Raw genomic sequence first — 20,735 nt, forward strand, 5'->3', positions numbered from 1 at the left:
TTGTAGTTCTTCTTTTTGTGTGTGTGTGTGTTACGTGGGCCTCTCACTGTTGTGGCCTCTCCTGTTGTGGAGCACAGGCTCTGGACGCACAGGCTCAACGGCCATGGCTCACGGGCCCAGCCGCTCCACGGCATGTGGGATCTTCCCGGACTGGGGCACGAACCCGTGTCCCCTGCATCGGCAGGCGGACTCTCAACCTCTGTGCCACCAGGGAAGCCCCTGTAGTTCTTCTTGCTTCTGCTCTCTGCCTTCTGGTGAATGAGGCTCTCTCCCTTTTTCTTTATCTCTGTGATTCCAATAACATGGTCAGGCTCTTGTCATCTTTCAGCTAGATTTCTGCAGCAGTCTTCTCTCTTTCTCCAATGTATTCCCCCTCTAGTTGGTATGGCCTGTTGAATCTTTTAAAAATCCCATCTAATTCATTGAAATCATTTTTGGAAGAAGGCAGGATGAAATTAGATTAATAGAGTGTATCTCTACCCCACCCTTATCATCTCTAATAAGGATTGTTGCTAATAATCAAGCCCTTCATTTCTTCACCTTCACCTCAGATGATCCCCGCTTCTCCTCAGCTGATGAGGTCATATATTGGACTATCATTGCTCAAAACTGATTATACCTGAGATCCTACACAAGATCCCCAGGTGACTGATTGTACATTAAAGTTTGAGGCCCATCATACTGAAAACAAGCAAGAAATAGCCCTCTTTTCCGAAACTGGGTACCAAGTAATAGCTGGGATTTTGCTGCACTTTCCCTACTCATTTCTTGTTCTCCTTGTCCTCAGCTAACTACTGAGATAATGAGAGTTCTTGTCCTGCTGTGATGACTCCAACCTTCCTTCTGAGGCATCTGAGTCATTGGTGGTATAGGATTGCTCTGAGTTTCTGTCACCTTTATTTCAAGGAGGTGCCTCTGTGGAGAGAGTGGAGGAAACCTGCCCAGGTTCCTACAACCAGTAGATGGGCGTCTGGCATAGACATTATGGTATAGTGGGAAAAGCAAATGTTTTTAAATCCTTGCCTTGTTACTTACTTAGATGTGGATATTGGAAAAGTCACTTAACTTCTCTAAGCCTAAGTTTTTTGCTTATAAAGTAAGAAATGAAGATATATACTTGGGAGGAGTGTTAAACATAACTTCTGGGAGGAGGAGCATTAAACATAAGGTCTTTAGATTATAATTTCTGGCACAGAGTGTATTTTTCCTCTTTCCCTTTCTAGCCTTTTGATACAAGGTTTGCTTCCTCAGTTTGAGGATGGCTGTTTTTTTACTTGTCACTCTCCCCTCTATCTCATAAAGCTGGAAAAGAGTTCTTATCTACTACAGTTTATAAAATCCCTACTAGCCTCTTAAAAATATTAATAGCTCTTAGTTCCAGGATGGGATCTGGCAGCCATATCATTTGTGCAGATGAGGGCACTGCAGGCCTTAGATCCCCAGGAGGGAGCCAGTCTGTGTAGCTGAGGGATCTGGAGATGGAGTTTTCCACCATGTGATCTTAGTTTTCTTATAGGTGTTATAAAACTGCTCATTGGCAAGGGTTCAGGGCAGTGAGAACTGAGCAAAAATTGAGTCTCTTCTGAGTCTCTGGAAGAACATGTTGGGTCCCCTGTAATGTGGAAGGTGAACATCTACTGTCTTGTTGCCAGTTCCTAAGTCACAGTGTCCTGCCTTGACTGCATTGGGCCTAGCTGATAGGGACAACCTCCTCATTTAATTTGTGCCCTTGTTTAAGTGTTTGTCCTGGCACAAACTGCATATTTCTTCATCTTTAAAAAATGCATGGCAACACTAGGTGAATGCGTCACTTTGGAGGCACTGCAGGCTTCCCTCTGTCCCTGAGGCTCCTTGACAGGCCTCCCCACGTGGAGTCGCATTTGAATAATTAACATCTTGCAGTGCCCTGCTTTCAAATGTGTGAATTAAAGTAAGGAATGAAGAGGTGGGTTGGAAAAACAGTTTCAGGAAATCACCATTTTACATGAGGGGAAAATGGAAATAGACTAAAATATTAACAGCGGTGGTTTTTAGAAGGAAGGGCTGTGAGTAAAATATCTTTTCATTATTCCATGGTTTCCGCATTTTCTAAAGTGAGCACACATTACTTTTAAATAGGAAGAAGAAGTTTGAAGTTGCCATTTAAAATTACTGATAAGTAGTGAAATCCAAATGAAAAGTAGTCACAATTTATAGTGTGATTAATAAACACAGTGAGTAGATCCCAGTTAGGCCAATATTTTGGGAGTTAACTGGGTTGAAGTGGGGACTATAAAAGAGAAATTTTAGATGCTGGCTGAAATTGGTGATAAAAAGTTCAAGCCATCTCATCCCGTTTTGAAGTGTGACTGATATGAAAATAAAATAAAATAAAAATTCAGTTTCTGGGCATTCAGTAGGTCAATCAAGTTTATAGAACACCTGGGATCTGAGAAAAGAACCACGTCCTATAGGGAGGTTAAATATCGGGCTTGTGCTCTCTAACTGGCACAAATGTTTGGGGTCCTCATATTGGCATGTGGGGTCCATAGTTTGAGCAGTGGTCCCTATTGGCACCCTCTGGGTTCTTCAAAGTAGAAGAGGTTTTGTTAGTCAGCCTTAATGTAGTCATAGTTGAGAGCAGGATTTATTTTGGTGTATTGGTCATTAATAGCTAAGAGCTTGCCTGGAACACATACCCTCTCCATAGCTAACCAAGTCAAAGCCATACATCCTATCTCTGGAGGGAAAAACAGAAAAGTGGATTAATATAATAAACTAGTATCTGTGAAGGATTCCCACCAACCAGAAGTAATTGCTCCTCCTTTGAACTCCTTTGGCTCTTCTTTTTATTTCTCATTTTGTAGTTAGCTTTATAGATAGCTGTCGTCTCTACTCTTTATTAAGCTCCTGGAAGGCAGGGACCTTCTTTGTATCGTCCATAATGCTTTGCACAGTGAGTACTCAATAAATGGTTGTTGAACATCTGAATTCCCAACTCATGAATTTAGCATTTTTCCTGCAAGGCCAAGGCAGAGGAGATGAAGCCTAGAGCTTTGAAGTCTGGGTGGGAATCACTTGCATGCAGTATCCAGTATTGGCAGACTCTCCCCATGGCTTCCTTTACAATAGGATGGAGGCTCTGCCTCTCTATTCCAACCTTCCCTAACTTCTGCCTCTTTGTATTAGTTATCTATTGCTATGTAATAAATCACTCCAAAACAAAGTTATATATTATGTCTCATGGTCCTGGGTCAGGAATTGGGGAGCAGGCTTGGCAGGGCAGCTCAGGATCTCTCATGAGGTTGCAGTCAGGTGTCTGCAGGGCTGCAGTCATCTGCAGCCTTGACTGGGGCTGGAGGATCCATCTGCGAAGTGGCTCACTCACATGGCTGGTACGTTGGTTCTGACAAGTTGGTTCTTTTCCCCAGCGGGCTATTTAAATGTCCTCACTATATGGTGACTGGCTTCTCCCAGAGCTAATGAATCAAGACTACAGTGTCTTGGGACTTCCCTGGTGGTCCAGTGGTTAAGAATCTGCCTTCCGGTGCAAGGGACTCGGGTTCGGTCCCTGGTCGGGGAACTAAGATTCCACATGCTGCAGGGCAACTAAGCCCACGCGCCGCAACTAGAGAAGCCTGCATCCTGCAGCGAGGATCCCACGTGCTGCAGCTGGGACCCGAGGCAGCCAAATAAATAATAATTAAAAAAAAAAAAAAAAGACTATGGTGTCTTAAAACAAATTATAATGCCTTTTATATTGTCACTTCAGAAGTCACATATTGTTGCTTCTGTCATATTCTATTACTTACACAAGCCATCCCTTATTTTTTTGGTTGGAAGATTACACGTGAGTGCAAATATTAGGAGTCAAGGACCCTTGGGCTCATTGGAGGCCATGGTGGAGGCTGGCTACCATACTCTCCATCTACTGCTTTGATTCCCCAGGTGAAGAAGGCTCAGAGCTTAGCCTTGGTTTATCTGTTTATCCTAGGCTACAGCATTAACCTTCAATTTTTGTTCTCCCTTAATCCACCCTCCAAACTGTTGATTTCTGAAGTGTAACTCTGAGCATGTTGTTCTCTTACTTATACAAAGTAAGTAAAATGGATTCTTCATGAGGGCAGACTATTGTATGACATATCTGTTGCTGCATAAAAATATTACTGCAACCTTAGTGGTTTAAAACAACACACAATTATCATCTCAGTTTCAGGGGGTTGGGATTCCAGCTGGGTTGACTGGGTCCTCTGCAAGGCTGCAATCAAGGTTCTGGTCAGGGCTGGCTTCTCATCTGAGGCTCGACTGGGGAAGGATCCACTTCCAGGCCCATATGGTTGTTGGCAGCCATCAGTTCTTTGCAAGTGGTTGGACTGAGCATCCCAGTTTCTTGCTCTTTTGGCTGGAGGCTGTTTCTTACCACATGGCCCTCTCAAAACACGCCAGCTTGCTTCTTCAAAACCAGCAGGGGAAAGTGTATCTCTCCACAAGACAGATGTTAAATATTTTTGTAATGTAATCATATACAGATACTCATGTACATTCCATCACTTTTGCCATATTCTAATGGCTAAAAGCAAGCCATGGGTCCCACCCACACTTAACTGGTGGGGTGGGGAATTATGCATGGGTGTGAATGCTAGGAGGTACAGAGATCACGGAGGCCACTTTAGAGTCTGTTTGCCCTAAACATCTAGTCTAATATGTCTTCAGCACCCTGAGCCATGCATGACACATACTAAGCTCTAATATTTGAATGAATGGATATAGTGTGACTATTATGTTTCCAGCTCCTAGTTTAAGCCTTTTGCTTCACTTCTCTTCTGTTTCAGAGTTACTGATTTATTCTTGAGAATCCTCTGCTCTCATCTGTCCTCATGGATGAACTTCAGGATGTTCAACTCACAGAGATCAAACCACTTCTAAATGATAAGGTAAAGACTGCTGTTGTCACTAAAATATATGTAAGTCTTTTCTTCTGTGATTAGTTCATTTTCTATATTATCTAAATAGTAACTACATTTAATTTGACTTTCTGTGGAGAGAATACTTTAAAAAATATATTGCTTAACCTTCTTCTTGATGTCTTGCCTCCCTTTCTTCCTACTTTTGTTTCCACTGGCCAAATTCAATCAAGTCATCCTTGGAATTTTCTTGTTTTACAGATAAGAGATGTTAAGCAGAGAGTGTGAGAGTGGGTATGCCTTAGAATCCAAGTGTCTTGACTTTCAGTTTCTATAAGGAAAACTTAACATCCATGGCTGGTGATGTACATAGGCTGCAGTGCTCTCTTTAAAATTTGTCAAGTCTGTGATGTGACCTTTCTGTCTACGTTGAGGTTTTCATCAGGGATGCCTCGATGTTGGTAATACACCTCATTTTTATGTTCGTGTCAGAGAACTACACAGTAAGCATCATAGTTAACAGCCACCAAGATTCAGCAAGTAAAGAGTGCTGTGATGGTGGGAGTTACCAAAAAGCTAAGAAAGGCTTATCCACTCTCCTCTCCCTCTCCATTCAGTAAATGCGCCTGAAATTCTGTCTTTTCAGCCCTATTCTTTTGGTTTATTGTCATGGTCCCCTATTAAAATACTGTTTTAGCTCGGTGTGGATGAGTCCATGGCATCCTTTCCGGAGGGAAGTATTGTTGGAGAGTAAGGGTAAAGATGGGTGAGGTCAGGATGGGGGCAGGGGCTATACCAGAAGATGCTGTTGCCTGTTATCTCTTTTGCCCAAAGCAAGGCCCTTCACCTACAACTTCTGGGGCTGTTGACTTACTGCGTGTTCATTAATTTGCTGTTGAAACCTGTCAACCCCATTTTCGTCCCTGTGACCTCATCTCCATCCCCACTCCCACTCCTTCCTTTATCTTTCACCAGATTTCTCGCTCTCTGCCTTGGCAAGCTGCACACTTTTTTAAAACACCCATTTGGTTTCTTCTGCTGCTTCCCTTCATGTTTTCAGAAAACTCTCTCCTTTGAGCACTGTCTTTTGGTGCTTGTGAAGAGCTGTCCTCAAAATGATTTGCTACAAAAAGGAGGAAGGAAATAAAATCTGCATCTGTAAAGCTTATGTATAGCCACAGAAATGAATAGTTACAGGGCAAGTGGGGGTAGGCAGTTTAGCTTCAGGAAGGTAGTAACCTATCCTAAACCTGGCTGATAGTCAGAATCAGCTGGGGAATTGTTTAAAAATACAGATTCCTGGGCCCCACTCTAGAACAACTAAATTGGAATCTGAGGGGAGGGGGACAGGACACACACACTTCTCTATAATCAGTGGTCCTCAACCTTGGCTGCTTATTGGAATTACTTGGGGAGATTTAAAAATGACCAGTGCCTAGGTCCTACGTCCGGAGGTTCTAATTGAACTGGTCTGGGGTGAACTTTTTTAACAGCTTCCAAAATTGAGAACCACGCCTAAAGTGATTCTGATTAGACAATGTTGGAAACCCATGACCTGATGGATCTCAGACATTTGAGGACTAGGACACAGATAAGAGGAGGATTCTTCCTTGACCCCGGAAGTCCACAGGATGCCTGAGGCACCTACATGAAGAGTTGCAGGAGGGACTTCCCTGGCGTTCCAGTGGTTAAGACTCTGTACTTCCACTGTAGGGGGTGTGGGTTCGATCCCTGGTCGGGGAACTAAGATCCTGCATGCTGTGCAGCGTGGCCAAAAAAAAAAAAAACAAGAGTTGCAAGAGTTAATTGACTGGATATCTCATAGAGAAAGCAGCTGGAAAAGAAAAGATTTGGTGACCATAACCACAGAAAAGCATTGAATTAACATCTGGGTCCTCATCTCTGAGGCCATAGTGATTCCTCAGCTATGTCTGATGTGTGCCCAAGTTCTCTGAACAGAATTGTGTCCCCTCCCCTAAAATTCATATGTTGAATCCCTAGCTCCCTATGTGACTTTATTGGAGATAAGTCCTTTAAGGAGGTGACTAAGGTTAAATGAGGTCATATGATAGAGCCCTAATCCAGTAGAATTGGTGGCCTTATAAGAAGAGTGGGGGAGAGGAAAAGAGAGAGATCCACTCTCCACTCCCACTCCTGGCCAAGTGAGGACACATCTGCAAGCCAAGAAGGGAGCTCTCACCAAAAACTGAACCCTGCTGGAACTTTGATCTTGGGCTTCCAGCCTCCAGAACTGTGAGAAGATAAATTTATGTTGTTTAAGCCACTCAGGCAGCCTGAGCAGTCTAAGATACCAAGCATTGTCTCACATCTGTTAGCTCTTCTTTGATATGCCTGCGCTGTTCCTACCCACTTCCCATGCTCTATCTCCCTCCTTCCTCTTCCTGGGAAGTGCTTCTAGCCCATCGCTATTCATGAGCACTCCCCTGCTCCAGCCAAGCTTTACTGAAGTAGATTGGCAAGAGGGCCCTCTTTAGATGGTATCATTCCCAACGAATTCTGCCCCATCACACCCCACACTCCCCCAGTATATCAGTGCTTCTACCTTTGCCCAATAAGTGGGTGCTTTTGCATTATTTTGAAAGGTATAATGGTGATAATGCTTCTCATCCATTATTTCATTTGATCCTCCCAAAGGCCTTGCGATGTAGGACACACAGATCAATTTATTCGCATATTGCTGATGAGGAAACTAGGGCTAAGAAAGCTGAAGTAGCTTACTCAGATTGCATACCTAAGAACCCCTGCTGTATGGCAGGATTCTCAATCTTGGCACTGTAAATGTTTTGGGCTAGATAATTATTTATTGTGGGAGACTGTTCTGTGCATTGTAGGGTGTTTAATAGCATCCTTGGCCTCTACCCACTAGATGCCAGTAGTACCCCGGAGTCATGACAACCAAAAATGTCTCCAAACATTGTCAGATGTCTCCTGGGGGAGGGCAGAATCTCCCCATTTGAGAACCACTGCTATTAGGGTATAAGCCTCCAGGTTTGAATAGGAGATGTCTTGAAATTTTTTGTTTTCGCGGAAGTTTTATTTTGCCTAATAGCCTATCCTGCTGTTATTTATTAAGCCCTTTTTATGTGCCAGGTGCTTTACATACCTTCTCTCTTTTAATCATCAGAATATCCCTTTGAAGTAGATAGTATTCCTCACTTAGCAGATGAAAATCTGACTGAAAGATGGGCTTGCCCAGTCAGTAAGTGGCAAAGCCAGGACTGAAACCCAAATCTTTCCTACTCCACAACCTGAGGCCTTTGCACTGTGTTCACACTATAGATATTTGGCATCACCTCTGAGGCTTGCCCTCTCTCTTTAAGGAGAAGCCTAGAGGCATGTATTATTTCACTTCATCTTTCTGTCCATTCTCCTCGTAGACACTCTTAGCCAGAGACATCGCTGTGCTCTTCCAGGCTTCAGGGAGCCAAAGGAAGTCTAGACCCAACCTGTAATGCATAAATTTGTCCTGAGCTGACTATTAGGAAGCGTTCTCAAAATAGCTTTAAGCGAGACTTATGTTAACTTTTCTCTTGTTGTTTGTTGGTACTTTTCCCATTTACTTTTATTATGCCTGTGATTTTGTCTATGGCTCAGAATTGTGAAGAAGTGGGTAATTTTGCCATGCTTGTTTTGGCTCCAGTGATGAAAAGAATCACCTGCCAGCACTTCTGTTTGTTTTATTGGAGGCAGATATCGCACAGGAACGTGAAATGATTTTTTAAAAAATAACATTTAACCATTTTCAGAGCACTTTCACAAATACTATCTAATTTGAATCTCCTGACCTCTTGTGAAGTAGGTAGTTACAGGTATTTTTAGCTCCATTTTACAGATGAGGCTCAGAGAGGTTATATGACGTGTCTAACATTGGTGTCTAGTGAGGTGGTGAAGCCGGGACTAGACCCCACAGCTGTTGACTTCAGCCTGGATCAGGGAGTCTAGGGCTCTTCCCACCATATGCTGCCTCTTGTAGCTGGTTGTTCAACCTCTTCAGCCAACAGACCATGCACAAGCAGGCGAGCTGGCTGGTTTGTGCTTCATTTTCCCTGCCCTCCTCTACCTACTGTTAGTTCAGATACTGCTGAGCCTGTGAAAGCCAAAGACCAGGCTTGAGAAAATAAATAGTAGACCACAGTTGGCTTCAGCAAAATTGAGGACCTATCAAGAAGGGGAATAAATACTTAGTGAGGGGAACAGAAACAAGTTATTTGCTTTGGTTGTTACAGTAGAAAGTGAGGTAGACCCTAAGGGAGGATATTATAAGAGGAAGCAGGGAGAACCCAGGGATGAGCATTTTTGTAACCTCCAGGGCAACAGAGACAGGCCAAAGGGTTTATGCCAAGGTCTTTTTTAAAAAAACAACACAGGGCTTCCCTGGTGGTGCAGTGATTAAGAATCCGCCTGCCAGTGCAGGGGACGCGGGTTCAAGCCCTGGTTCGGGAAGATCCCGCATGCCGTAGAGGAACTAAGCCTGTGCGTCAAAACTGCTGACCCTGTGCTCTAGAGCCCGCGAGCCACAACTACTGAGCCCACATGCCGCAACTACTGAAGCCCACGCGCCTAAAGCCTGTGCTCCACAACAAGAGAAGCCAGTGCAATGAGAAGCCCTCACACTGCAGCGAAGAGTAGCCCCAGCTCGCCGCAACTAGAGAAGGCTGTGCACAGCAACAAAGAACTAAGGCAGCCAAAAATAAATAAGTTAAATAAATAAATTAAAAAGAAAAACAAAAAACCCCCACAGATTTATTGACATTTTCATTAAAGAGTATTTGTGAAGTCCAGTATTGCTTGTACAATTCCCCATCTCTCTCCTTTCTACAATAATCCAAAAAGGGTTATTGTCCTTTTTTAGTAGAAATGTCATATTTTATTCTCTTTGACTGATTTTAATCAGCTTGTTTCTAAAACTTTTACTGTTGTAACAACTCCTCCTCACTTTAGTTCCGAGCTCATAAATTGAACGTAACCCTTCCTCTTTGGTATTCATTTCTTACTCAAATTGAGTATCTCTATTTTTAGATGCTCCTCTTCCAAAATGATATTCATTGCATTTACTAAGTGCCAAAACTGGGAATAGAGTGGTGAATCATACACAGCCCCCCACATCAAGTTCACAGAACAGGTAGATTTGCCCCAAATCTCTTCCTGTTGGTAGTTGGTTCTAAGGTCTTATGTATCTTGTCTCTCCATTATATTGTTGCTTTCTGTCTTTTGACAGCTCTGTGCATTGACTAGATCTCATGTTGAGAAATTACATTTCTCTTCCCTCTAGCAGTTCCTTGTTTTTCAAACTTTCCTCCTTGCCTTCCCCCCTTATTTCATACTTCTCTTCATACACTGATGTATTCTCAGTTGCTTTTTGCTTATTCTCCAGGCTTGAACTGAGAGAATTACTTGTTTTTAATTCACTTTCTTCAGCTGCTTCATTTACCTTCTGCATTTGGCACTGAGTGTCCACCAGGAAACATTCCCCTTAGTTGGCTTCTACTTTGACTGCAACTTTCAGTAATGACTTCTTTTTTTCCTTGAGTTATTCTTTTTATTTTCTCTTCTTCCACATTATTCTATTATTTAAATTTTTTTTCTTGAATCCCTTTATGCTACTTAAGTCTGCTTAGTGCAAGAATCTCTCTGAACATGGAATTAATGGTATATTCAATATGGACAGAAAATAAAAAGAAAGCACCCAGAGCATGAAAGTTCTGGAAGTTTTGTTGGAGTGGAACCTTGTACCACAAATATAAGAAACAAATAAGTCCCCAGGGAGGTCTTTCTCCTTCCAGAGTCTACCTAGTGAGTAGTATTGAATTTTTTTTTTTTTTTGGCCATGCTGCGTTGCATGCAGGATCTTAGTTCCCTGACAAAGGATTGAACCTGAGCCCCCCTGCAGTGTAAGTGTGGAGTCTAAACCACTGGACTGCCAGGGAAGTCCCCAGTAATATTGAATTTTTAATGAGTTCAGAGAATTTGGCTTCAGTTGACCACGCTCAACTGAGGACCAGCTAATGAACGTCATTCAGAAACTCTGGATCCACAGAGGTCAGACAGCAGAAGAAAAGGAAATACAATCCTGCAGCCTGTGGAACAAGAACCACATTCACAGAAAGGTAGACAAGATGAAAAGGCAGAGGGCTATGTACCAGATGAAGGAACAAGATAAAACCCCAGAAAAACAACTAAATGAAATGGAGATAGGCAATCTTCCAGAAAAAGAATTCAGAATAATGATAGTGAAAATGATCCAGGACCTCGGAAAAAGAATGGAGGCAAAGATCGAGAAGAGGCAAGAAATGCTAAACAAAGACCTAGAAGAATTAAAGAACAAACAAACAGAGATGGACAATACATTAACTGAACTGAAAAAAACACTAAAAGGAATCAATAGCAGCATAACTAAGGCAGAAGAACGGATAAGTGACCTGGAAGACAGAATGGTGGAATTCACTGCTGCAGAACAGAATAAAGAAAAAAGAATGAAAAGAAATGAAGACAGCCTAAGAGACCTCTGGGACAACATTAAACGCAACAACATTCGCATTATAAGGGCCCCAGAAGGAGAAGAGAGAGAGAAAGGACCCGAGAAAATATTTGAAGAGATTATAGTCAAAAACTTCCCTAACATGGGAAAGGAAACAGCCACTCAAGTCCAGGAAGCAAGGAGAGTCCCATACAGGATAAACCCAAGAAGAAACATGCCAAGACACATAGTACTCAGATTGGCAAAAATTAAAGACAAAGAAAAATTATTGAAAGCAGCAAGGGAAAAATGACAAATAACATACAAGGGAACTCCCATAAGGTTAACAGCTGATTTCTCAGCAGAAACTCTACAAGCCAGAAGGGAGTGTCATGATATACTTCAAGCAATGAAAGGGAAGAAGCTACAACCAAGATTACTCTACCCGGCAAGGATCTCATTCAGATTCGATGGAGAAACCAAAAGCTTTACAGACAAGCAAAAGCTAAGAGAATTCAGTAGTGCCAAACCAGCTCTACAACAAATGCTAAAGGAACTTCCCTAAGTGGGAAACACAAGAGAAGAAAAGGACCTACAGAAACAAACCCAAAACAATTAAGAAAATGGTCAAAGGAACATACATATTGATAATCACCTTAAACACGAATGGATTAAATGCTCCAACCAAAAGACACAGGCTTGCTGAATGGATACAAACACAAGACCCATATATATGCTGTCTACAAGAGACCCACTTCAGACCTAAGGACACATACAGACAAAGTGAGGGGATGGAAAAAGATATTCCATGCAAATGGAAATCAAAAGAAAGCTGGAGTAGCAATACTCATATGAGATAAAATAGACTTTAAAATAGAGAATGTTACAAAAGACAAGGAAGGACACTACATAATGATACAGGGGTCAATCCAAGAAGAAGATATAACAATTATAAATATATATGCACCCAACATAGGAGCACCTCAATAAGTAAGGCCACTGCTAAAAGCTATAAAACAGGAAATTGACAGTAACACAATAATAGTTGAGGACTTTAACACCTCACACCAATGGACAGATCATCCAAACAGAAAATTAATAAGGAAACACAAGCTTTAAATGATACAATAAGACCAGGTAGACTTAATTGCTATTTATAGGACATTCTATCCCAAAACAGCAGATTACACTTTCTTCTCAAGTGCGCAGGGAACATTCTCCAGGATAGATCACATCTTGGATCACAAATCAAGCCTCAGTAAATTTAAGAAATTTGAAATCATATCAAGCATCTTTTCTGACCACAACGGTATGAGGTTAGAAGTCAGTTACAGGGATAAAAATGTAAAAAACACAAAACACATGGAGGCTAAACAATACGTTACTAAATAACCAAGAGATCACTGAAGAAATCAAAGAGGAAATAAAACAATACCTAGAGACAAATGACAATGAAAACACGACAATCCAAAACCTATGGGATGCAGCAAAAGCAGTTCTAAGAGGGAAGTTTATAGCTATACAAGCCTACCTCAAGAAACAAGAAGAATCTCAAATAAACCATCTAAACTTACACCTAAAGGAACTAGAGAAAGAAGAACAAAACCCAAGGTTAGCAGAAGGAAAGAAATCATAAAGATCAGAGCAGAAATAAATGAAATAGAAACAAAGAAAACAATAGCAAAGAACAATAAAACTAAAAGGTGGTTCATTGAGAAAATAAACAAAATTGATAAAACATTAGCCAGACTCACGAAGAAAAACAGGGAGAGGACTCAAATCAATAAAATTAGAAATGAAAAAGGAGAAGTTACAACAGACACTGCAGAAATACAAAGCATCCTAAGAGACTACTACAAGCAACTCTATGCCAATAACATGGACAACATGGAAGAAATGGACACATTCTTAAAAAGGTATAACCTTCCAAGACTGAACCAGGAAGAAATAGAAAATATGAACAGACCAATCACAAGTATTGAAATTGAAACTGTGATTAAAAATCTTCCAACAAACAAAAGTCCAGGACCAGATGGTTTCACAGGCGAATTTTATCAAACATTTAGAGAAGAGCTAACACCCATCCTTCTCAAACTCTTCCAAAAACTTGCAGAGGAAGGAAAACTCCCAAACTCATTCTATGAGGTCACCATCCCCCTGATACCAAAACCAGACAAAGATACTACAGAAAAATAAAATTACAGACCAACATCACTGATGAATATAGATGCAAAAATACTCAACAAAATAGTAGCAAACAGAATCCAACAACACATTAAAAAGATCATACACCATGGTCAAGTGGGATTTATCCCAGGGATGCAAGGATTCTTCAATATATGTAAATCAATCAATGTGATAAACCATATTAACAAACTGAAGAATAAAAACCATATGATCATCTCAACAGATGCAGAAAAAACTTTTGACAAAATTCAACATTTATGATAAAAACTCTCTGGAAAGTGGACACAGAGGAAACGTACCTCAACATAATAAAGCCCATATATGACAAACCCACAGCAAACATCTTTCTCAATGGTGAAAAACTGAAAGCATTTCCTCTAAGATCAGGAACGAGATAAGGATGTCCACTCTCACCACTATTATTCAACATAGTTTTGGAAGTCCCAGCCACGGCAATCAGAGAAGAAAAAGAAATAAAAGGAATACTAATTGGAAAAGAAGAAGTAAAACTGTCACCGTTTGCAGATGACATGATCCTATACATAGAGAATCCTAAAGATGCCACCAGAAAACTACTAGAGGTAATCAATGAATTTGGTAAAGTTGCAGGATACAAAATTAATGCACAGAAATCTCTTGCATTCCTATACACTAATGATGCAAAATCTGAAAGAGAAATTAAGGAAACGCCCCCATTTACCACTGCAACAAAAAGAAAATACCTAGGAATAAACCTACCTAGGGATGCAAAAACCTGTATGCAGGAAACTATAAGACTTTGATGAAAGAAATTAAAGATGATATCAACAGATGGAGAGATATACCATGTTCTTGGATTGGAAGAATCAACATTGTGAAAATGATTATACTACACAAAGCAATCTACAGATTCAGCGCAATCCCTATCAAATTACCAATGGCATTTTTTACGGAACTAGAACAAAAAATCTTAAAATGTGTATGGAGACACAAAAGATCCCGATAAGCCAAAGTAGTCGTGAGGGAAAAAAACAGAGCTGGAGGAATCAGACTCCCTGACTTCAGACTATACTACAAAGCTACAGTAATCAAGAGAATATGGTACTGGCACAAAAACAGAAACAGATCAATGTAACAAGATAGAAAGCCCAGAGATAAACCCATGCACCTATGGTCAACTAATCTATGACAAAGGAGGCAAGGATATACAATGGAGAAAAGACAGTCTCTTCTATAAGTGGTGCTGGGAAAGCTGGACAGCTACATGTAAAAGAATGAAATTAGAACACTCCCTAACACCATACACAAAAATAAACTCAAAATGGATTAGAGACCTAAATGTAAGACTGGGCACTATAGAACTCTTAGAGGAAAACACAGGAAGAACACTCTTTGACATAAATCACAGCAAGATATTTTTTGATCCACCTCCTAGAGTAATGGAAATAAAAACAAAAATAAACAAATGGAACCGAATGAAACTTAAAAGCTTTTGCACAGCAAAGGAAACCATAAACAAGATTAAAAGACAGCCCTCAGAATGGGAGAAAATATTTGCAAACAAATCAACGGGCAAAGGATGACTCTCCAAAATATATAAACAGCTCATGCAGCTCAATATTAAAAAAACAAACAACCCAATCCAGAAATGGGCAGAAGACTTAAATAGACATTTCTCTAAAGAAGACATACAGATGGCCTTCAAGAAGCACATGAAAAGCTGCTCAACATCACTAATTATTAGAGAAATGCAAATCAAAACTACAAAGAGGTATCACCTCACACCAGTCAGAATGGGCATCATCAGAAAATCTACAAACACAAATGCTGGAGAGGGTGTGGAGAAAAGGGAACCCTCTTGCACTGTTGGTGGGAATGTAAATTGATACAGCCGCTATGGAGAACAGTATGGAAGTTCCTTAAAGAACTAAAAATAGAATTACCATATGACCCAGCAATCTCACTACGGGGCATATAACCAGCGAAAACCATAAATCAAAAAGACACATGCACCCCAACGTTCATTGCAGCACTATTTACAATAGCCAGATCATGGAAGCAACCTAAATGCCCATCAACAGATGAATGGATAAAGAAGATGTGGTACATATATACAATGGAATATTACTCAGCCATAAAAAGGAACGAAAGTGGGTCATTTGTAGAGACGTGGATGGATCTAGAGACTCATATAGAGTGAAGTAAGTCAGAAAGAGAAAAGCAAGTATCATATATTAACACATATATGTGGAACCTATAAAATGGTACAGATGAAGTGGTTTGCAGAGCAGAAATTGAGACACAGAAGTAGAGGAAAAATGTATGGACACCAAGAGGGGAAAGCATCCCGGGTGGGGGGCAGTGTGATGAATTGGGCGATTGGGATTGACATGTATACACTGATGGGTGTAAAATGGATAACTAATAAAAATAAATTAAATTTTTTAAAAAAAGAAGAAAAAGAAACTCTGGATGCCAAACACTGTCAGACTGACCCAGTCATATACTTTCTCCAGGATGATCAATCACTCATGAAGCCTGAAGCCATTCTCCAAGAGGATCTGGCATCCCTTTGAGAAAAAAAAAAAAGCCAAGAAAACAAGTGTTATATATTCTTCCTCTGATTATTAGTGCCTTGTCTTTAGGTGTCTAGCTGTGTACAGCTGTGTACATTGCATAAGGAATGTGGAATTTTAAAAAAATATTTTATTTATTTATTTTGGCTGTGTTGGGTCTTTGTTGCTACGAGTGGACTTTCTCTAGTTGCAGCGAGTGGGCTTCACATTGCGTTGGCTTCTCTTGTTGCGGAGCACGGGCCCTAGGCACGGGCTTCAGTACTTGTGGCTCGCGGGTTCTAGAGCACAGGCTCAGTAGTTGTAGCACACGACCTTAGTTGCTCCACGGCATGTGGGATCTTCCCGGACCAAGGCTCGAACCCGTGTCCCCTGCACTGGCAGGTGGATTCTTAACCACTGCACCACCAGAGAAGCCCCGTGGAATTGTTTTTTTGCTAGGTTCTCAACAAAGAAAAGATCACTTTGGTTTCTGGAGAGAATTGCATCTTTCTGCTTTTGGCATTTCCCTTTGCGCTCTTCTCAGGCTTCAGGGCGTCACAGAATGCTTCATGACTGTGATCACATGATAGTGAGTAAGGCAATTCATGCATACAAGGACAGCTGCTTCTCAAATTGCTCATCAGAATTTGTGTTTCTGTGTTCCAGGACCAAGATTTTAGTTCAGACTAAAGAGATTTTCCCTAATCTTTCTAAATAATCTGTAAAGGAGCCTCTGGGAGCCCAGTAGGATTGAAGCTCTAATATGGTCTGTTTTGACATCATTATAAATTATTCCTCAAAAGATTAAGTGAATCTTTAAGTTGTATATTACAAAATACTAAGTTACAAACTTTTTTTGGCCACACCATATGGCATGCAGGATCTTAGTTCCCTGAGCAGGGATTGAACCCATGCCCTCTGCATTGGGAATGTGGAGTCTTAACCACTCGACTGCCAGGGAAGTTGCGACAAACATTTTTTGTGCCATACCAAATCCTTTTTTTCTAATTTTTTAATTACAAAAGGTGAAGTATATGCTCATTGTAGAAAAGTATAAAAAAAATTGTAACCACCCATAATGTCTATTTAGAAACAGCTGCTATTGTTAATGTTTTGGTATTTTTCTTCTAGTCTTTTTTAGTGCATATTTTAATGTATGTGAGGTCAAACTTTGAAGACCATTCTGTAGCTTACTTTATTATCATTTAATAAACGTATCATGTCTTAAACTGGAATGCAGTGGAATTTTTTGTTGTTTTCAACCCAAAGTCTTAACAGAAATATTTCAGCATTTAATTTTGTTATATTGGCATATTCATTTTATAAATATATATTAACTTATACCCGGCCCTGTGCTGTATGTGGTGGAAGGTGCAAGTTGAATCAGGGATCAGGGGCTCACTGGCTGGTCATTTATATCCTACTACAACTATCTACCCTAGTCCATGAGAGGGCCCTTCCTCCTGCTTCTCATCGTCTAACTAGATGTTAAACACAATGACTTCTCTGAAGGAGTTCTCAGGAATTGTATGGGGCTAGTGGGGAGATAGGGAACTCTGTGATCCTTTTTACCAAGGGCGGCATTCCTTGGAAATGTGCTACCCAGTCCCAGCTACGTGGCATCTTAGTTGTCTTTCTACGCTGTGACTGCATCAGACTTAACTTTGTGAACTTGGCTTCATGCCAGGACTAATACCTCAGACCACTGCCTCCACCACACTCTGTCCTCTGTGTCATCCACAGTCTCTCTGTGATTGGTAATCTATTGTGACTTTACTGCCACCTTTACAGAAATAAGGTGGTAGGATACAGAACTGTTTCTAAGAGGATCTTCTTGAAGGCGGATGGAATTGCTTAGTACTCCCTTGGCATCAGATTTCTTGATCTTCTCCGGAGGGGCAGCTTTGGGGAAGGTGCTGATAATTATTATAGCTCCACACCTTCTGGAAGCTGTAGTAGACAGATATAACACAGTTTCTAACTAATGAGAGGGTTTTTCTTCTGGGCAGGAGCTTTTACTTTATGAAAAATCAAGTCAGAAGGTTTTCTTTTCCTCCCAAACACATCACTTATTACCCTTTTTATACTCTTATGTCATACTCTTGCAACTCTGGCATCTGAAATGCTACAAAAATGCCTCTGAGTCATTGCCATTGTTTTTTTTTTTTTTTTGGCAATCAAACATGACTATGATACAATCTCTTTTTAGAAGCTTGGTGAATTCTCCTTGGATCTTTTGACTGTGTTTTACTTTTTAAACGATTCAATGATTTGTCCTTTTTCCTATTAGCAGTTTCATGGGTTATACCAGTGTATTAGGAACCTTGTTTTATCATTCTTTCCCTCCTTCAATGACAATGCCTTTCTTCCTTGTTAAATTTCAGATCTTCCATTTCGGATCCACCTATATCTTTGTTCTCTTCTTAATCCTTTCTTTGCTTCCTTGTCCTGGGCACTCTGTTCCTTTGCACGTCTCAGGGTTGGCCTCTACCTCCTTTCCTCCCAGGTACCTCCCGTGTGGGTTGTGAATGTGCTCTCAGACTCTGATCCATGTTTTACTCTCTCTCACTGCTCTCCTTAGGTAGGGAGACAAGAAGTTACAGGCTTTACTGGGAAACCAGGCTCCTTTCCTTCATCTTCACAGGAAGCCTGCCAAAGTGTAACCCCACCTCTAAAGGCTCACCTTTTACTAACACATGTTAGGAACCCACCCGGCCTCCTCTGAAGCCTATTGATGAGAACCATTTTAGTCTTATGGCAACCAAGAGGCTTGCACATGCCCTGCTTTCACTGTGAACTGAATTTGCTGCACATTTGGGGAAGCCACATGGGGAAACTGACTGTGTTTTCTGCCTTCTGTTGACAGAATGGTACACGAAACTTCCAGGACTTTGACTGTCAGGTAAGGACTGTACAAACACCAAGGAGGGCTGTGTACAGGATCTCTACAGTGCTTCCCTCCCTGTGCTGGTGGTGTTATAGAGGTGGATCTCTCTTCGTAGCTAATCGTGACTCCTTCATGTTCTTTTGGTCATTGGATCAAGTTTATTTAAAATGATTTGCTATTGTGTTCAAAAATTGCCTGCCAGGTACCTGTTCTGTGGTTGTAGGTTATTGGGTGGAGCTTTCTCTTTGTAATTAAGATCTCCTTTCCTCAAATGATACTGGAAACCCTAGTCACAGGTGTCAAATGGTTGTCACCTCACTGCAGAGAAGGCGGGGGAGGGGCATTTTGAGGGGAGACTTAACCAACAACAAAATCTTTACCTAAAAGAAAAAGACACATTAAGTGTTATTAATATAAAATGCAGATATCTCTTGGCTTTATCTTTGGAAATGCAAAATTCAACCTGGCTCATTAGTATTTTCCTAAATGATATTGTTTGTCTTAGTCTGCTTTTGCCTATAACTCTATTGCCAATTTGAAAATCAATAAAGTGAACCAGCAACCCTCCCTCCATCTTCCTACTTTATCTGTTGCCTGGCCCTGAAAGAAATGGGAGGAAGGAGTATGGAAATGGGAAGCTTTTAAACCCGTGCAGCCTGACTCTCCTACTTTTGGGGTAGATGTCATAAGAGTGGCTATCAGAGGCAACATGAAGTAGACTCAGAGGGTACTAGGCAGGAAAGGAAGGTGCAGGGAAGCCAACTTCCTTGTGTCCAGGATTCACCCAACTTGTATACCCACAGGCAGATAGTTATTTTCAGATACATTAAGTTATGTTAAGTACAGTGGAATCTCTCCATATAGCGTTAGAATCAAAAGGAAGAACTAATATCTGTCTCATAGGCAAACCAGTTATATCATAATAATTTATTGGGTACCTACTATAGATACTAAACATACATCATCTCTAGTGCTTGGAGCAATATCATTAGGTGGTTTTTATTACAGATGAGAAAATTGAGAATCACATATCATAACTTGCTGTTGGGTGGAATTGGAGTTAAAAAACCCCCTTTGTCCTGAATCCATTGCCCATTCTTTCTCACTTGAGAATGTCCAGAGCTGAGATGTGGCAAGGAGCTGAGTTGTGTGTAAAGCTGAGGTTCCTTGGCAGGACAAATGAGACTGAGACTCACTTTAGAAGGGGCAGGCTCCTTGTTACAGACTTTTTAATCCCAGTGCCAAACACCTCTTGGTTTGACTATTTGGTATACTTACATATACAACATAATCAGCCAAGTGCTGTTAGGGGATCATTTGCTATAGACCCCTACTCAAAAACAAGAAGTCATATTATTTTTTGGTGAATGGTGGCAATCAAGTTTGAGGTTAGTTGTCTTTAATTTGATCTAACTTCAGTTATGGTTTGGATCCTAGGTTGAACCAGTTTAACTTGATTGCTGTTAATATTTGATATAATTTACCTAGAAGGAGATCATTTGAGAGAGGGTGACAGTAAAATTCAAGGTGAGGAATTCCAGAAATAGTATATATATTCCTACCTAAAAGTGTGGAAGCATCTATTTTCATCAAATTGAGTACCCCCTTCAAAAAAATGGAATATTAAAAAATTATGTGCTTATTGCAAAATAGATAAGAAAATACCAAAAAGCAAAAAAATAAAAATCACTTGTTATTTCACCAGTGTTAATATTTTGGTATATATACTTCAGGATTTTTTTTTATACATAAACATACTTAGATAT

At 40.7% G+C, this 20,735-nt stretch overlaps 1 protein-coding gene across 4 annotated transcripts in view; it reads left to right on the top strand.

Moving 5' to 3' along the window:
- The window catches only part of NDRG3 (NDRG family member 3), an 85,593-nt gene that overhangs the window by 16,361 nt on the left and 48,497 nt on the right, over positions 1 to 20,735 (top strand). For 2 of the 4 annotated variants that reach the window (XM_059038077.2, XM_059038075.2), the window contains exons 2-3: positions 4,812 to 4,913; positions 18,949 to 18,984. In XM_059038077.2, coding sequence (XP_058894060.1) covers positions 4,857 to 4,913; positions 18,949 to 18,984 — 93 coding nt within the window. In that variant the 5' untranslated portion in view covers positions 4,812 to 4,856. The remainder of the gene's footprint in view (positions 1 to 4,811; positions 4,914 to 18,948; positions 18,985 to 20,735) is intronic. The other 2 variants (XM_067012195.1, XM_059038078.2) reach the window with 1 other exon arrangement.

This window comes from Kogia breviceps, chromosome 14 (assembly GCF_026419965.1).
Source record: "Kogia breviceps isolate mKogBre1 chromosome 14, mKogBre1 haplotype 1, whole genome shotgun sequence".
NCBI classification, from domain to species: Eukaryota; Metazoa; Chordata; class Mammalia; order Artiodactyla; family Physeteridae; genus Kogia; species Kogia breviceps.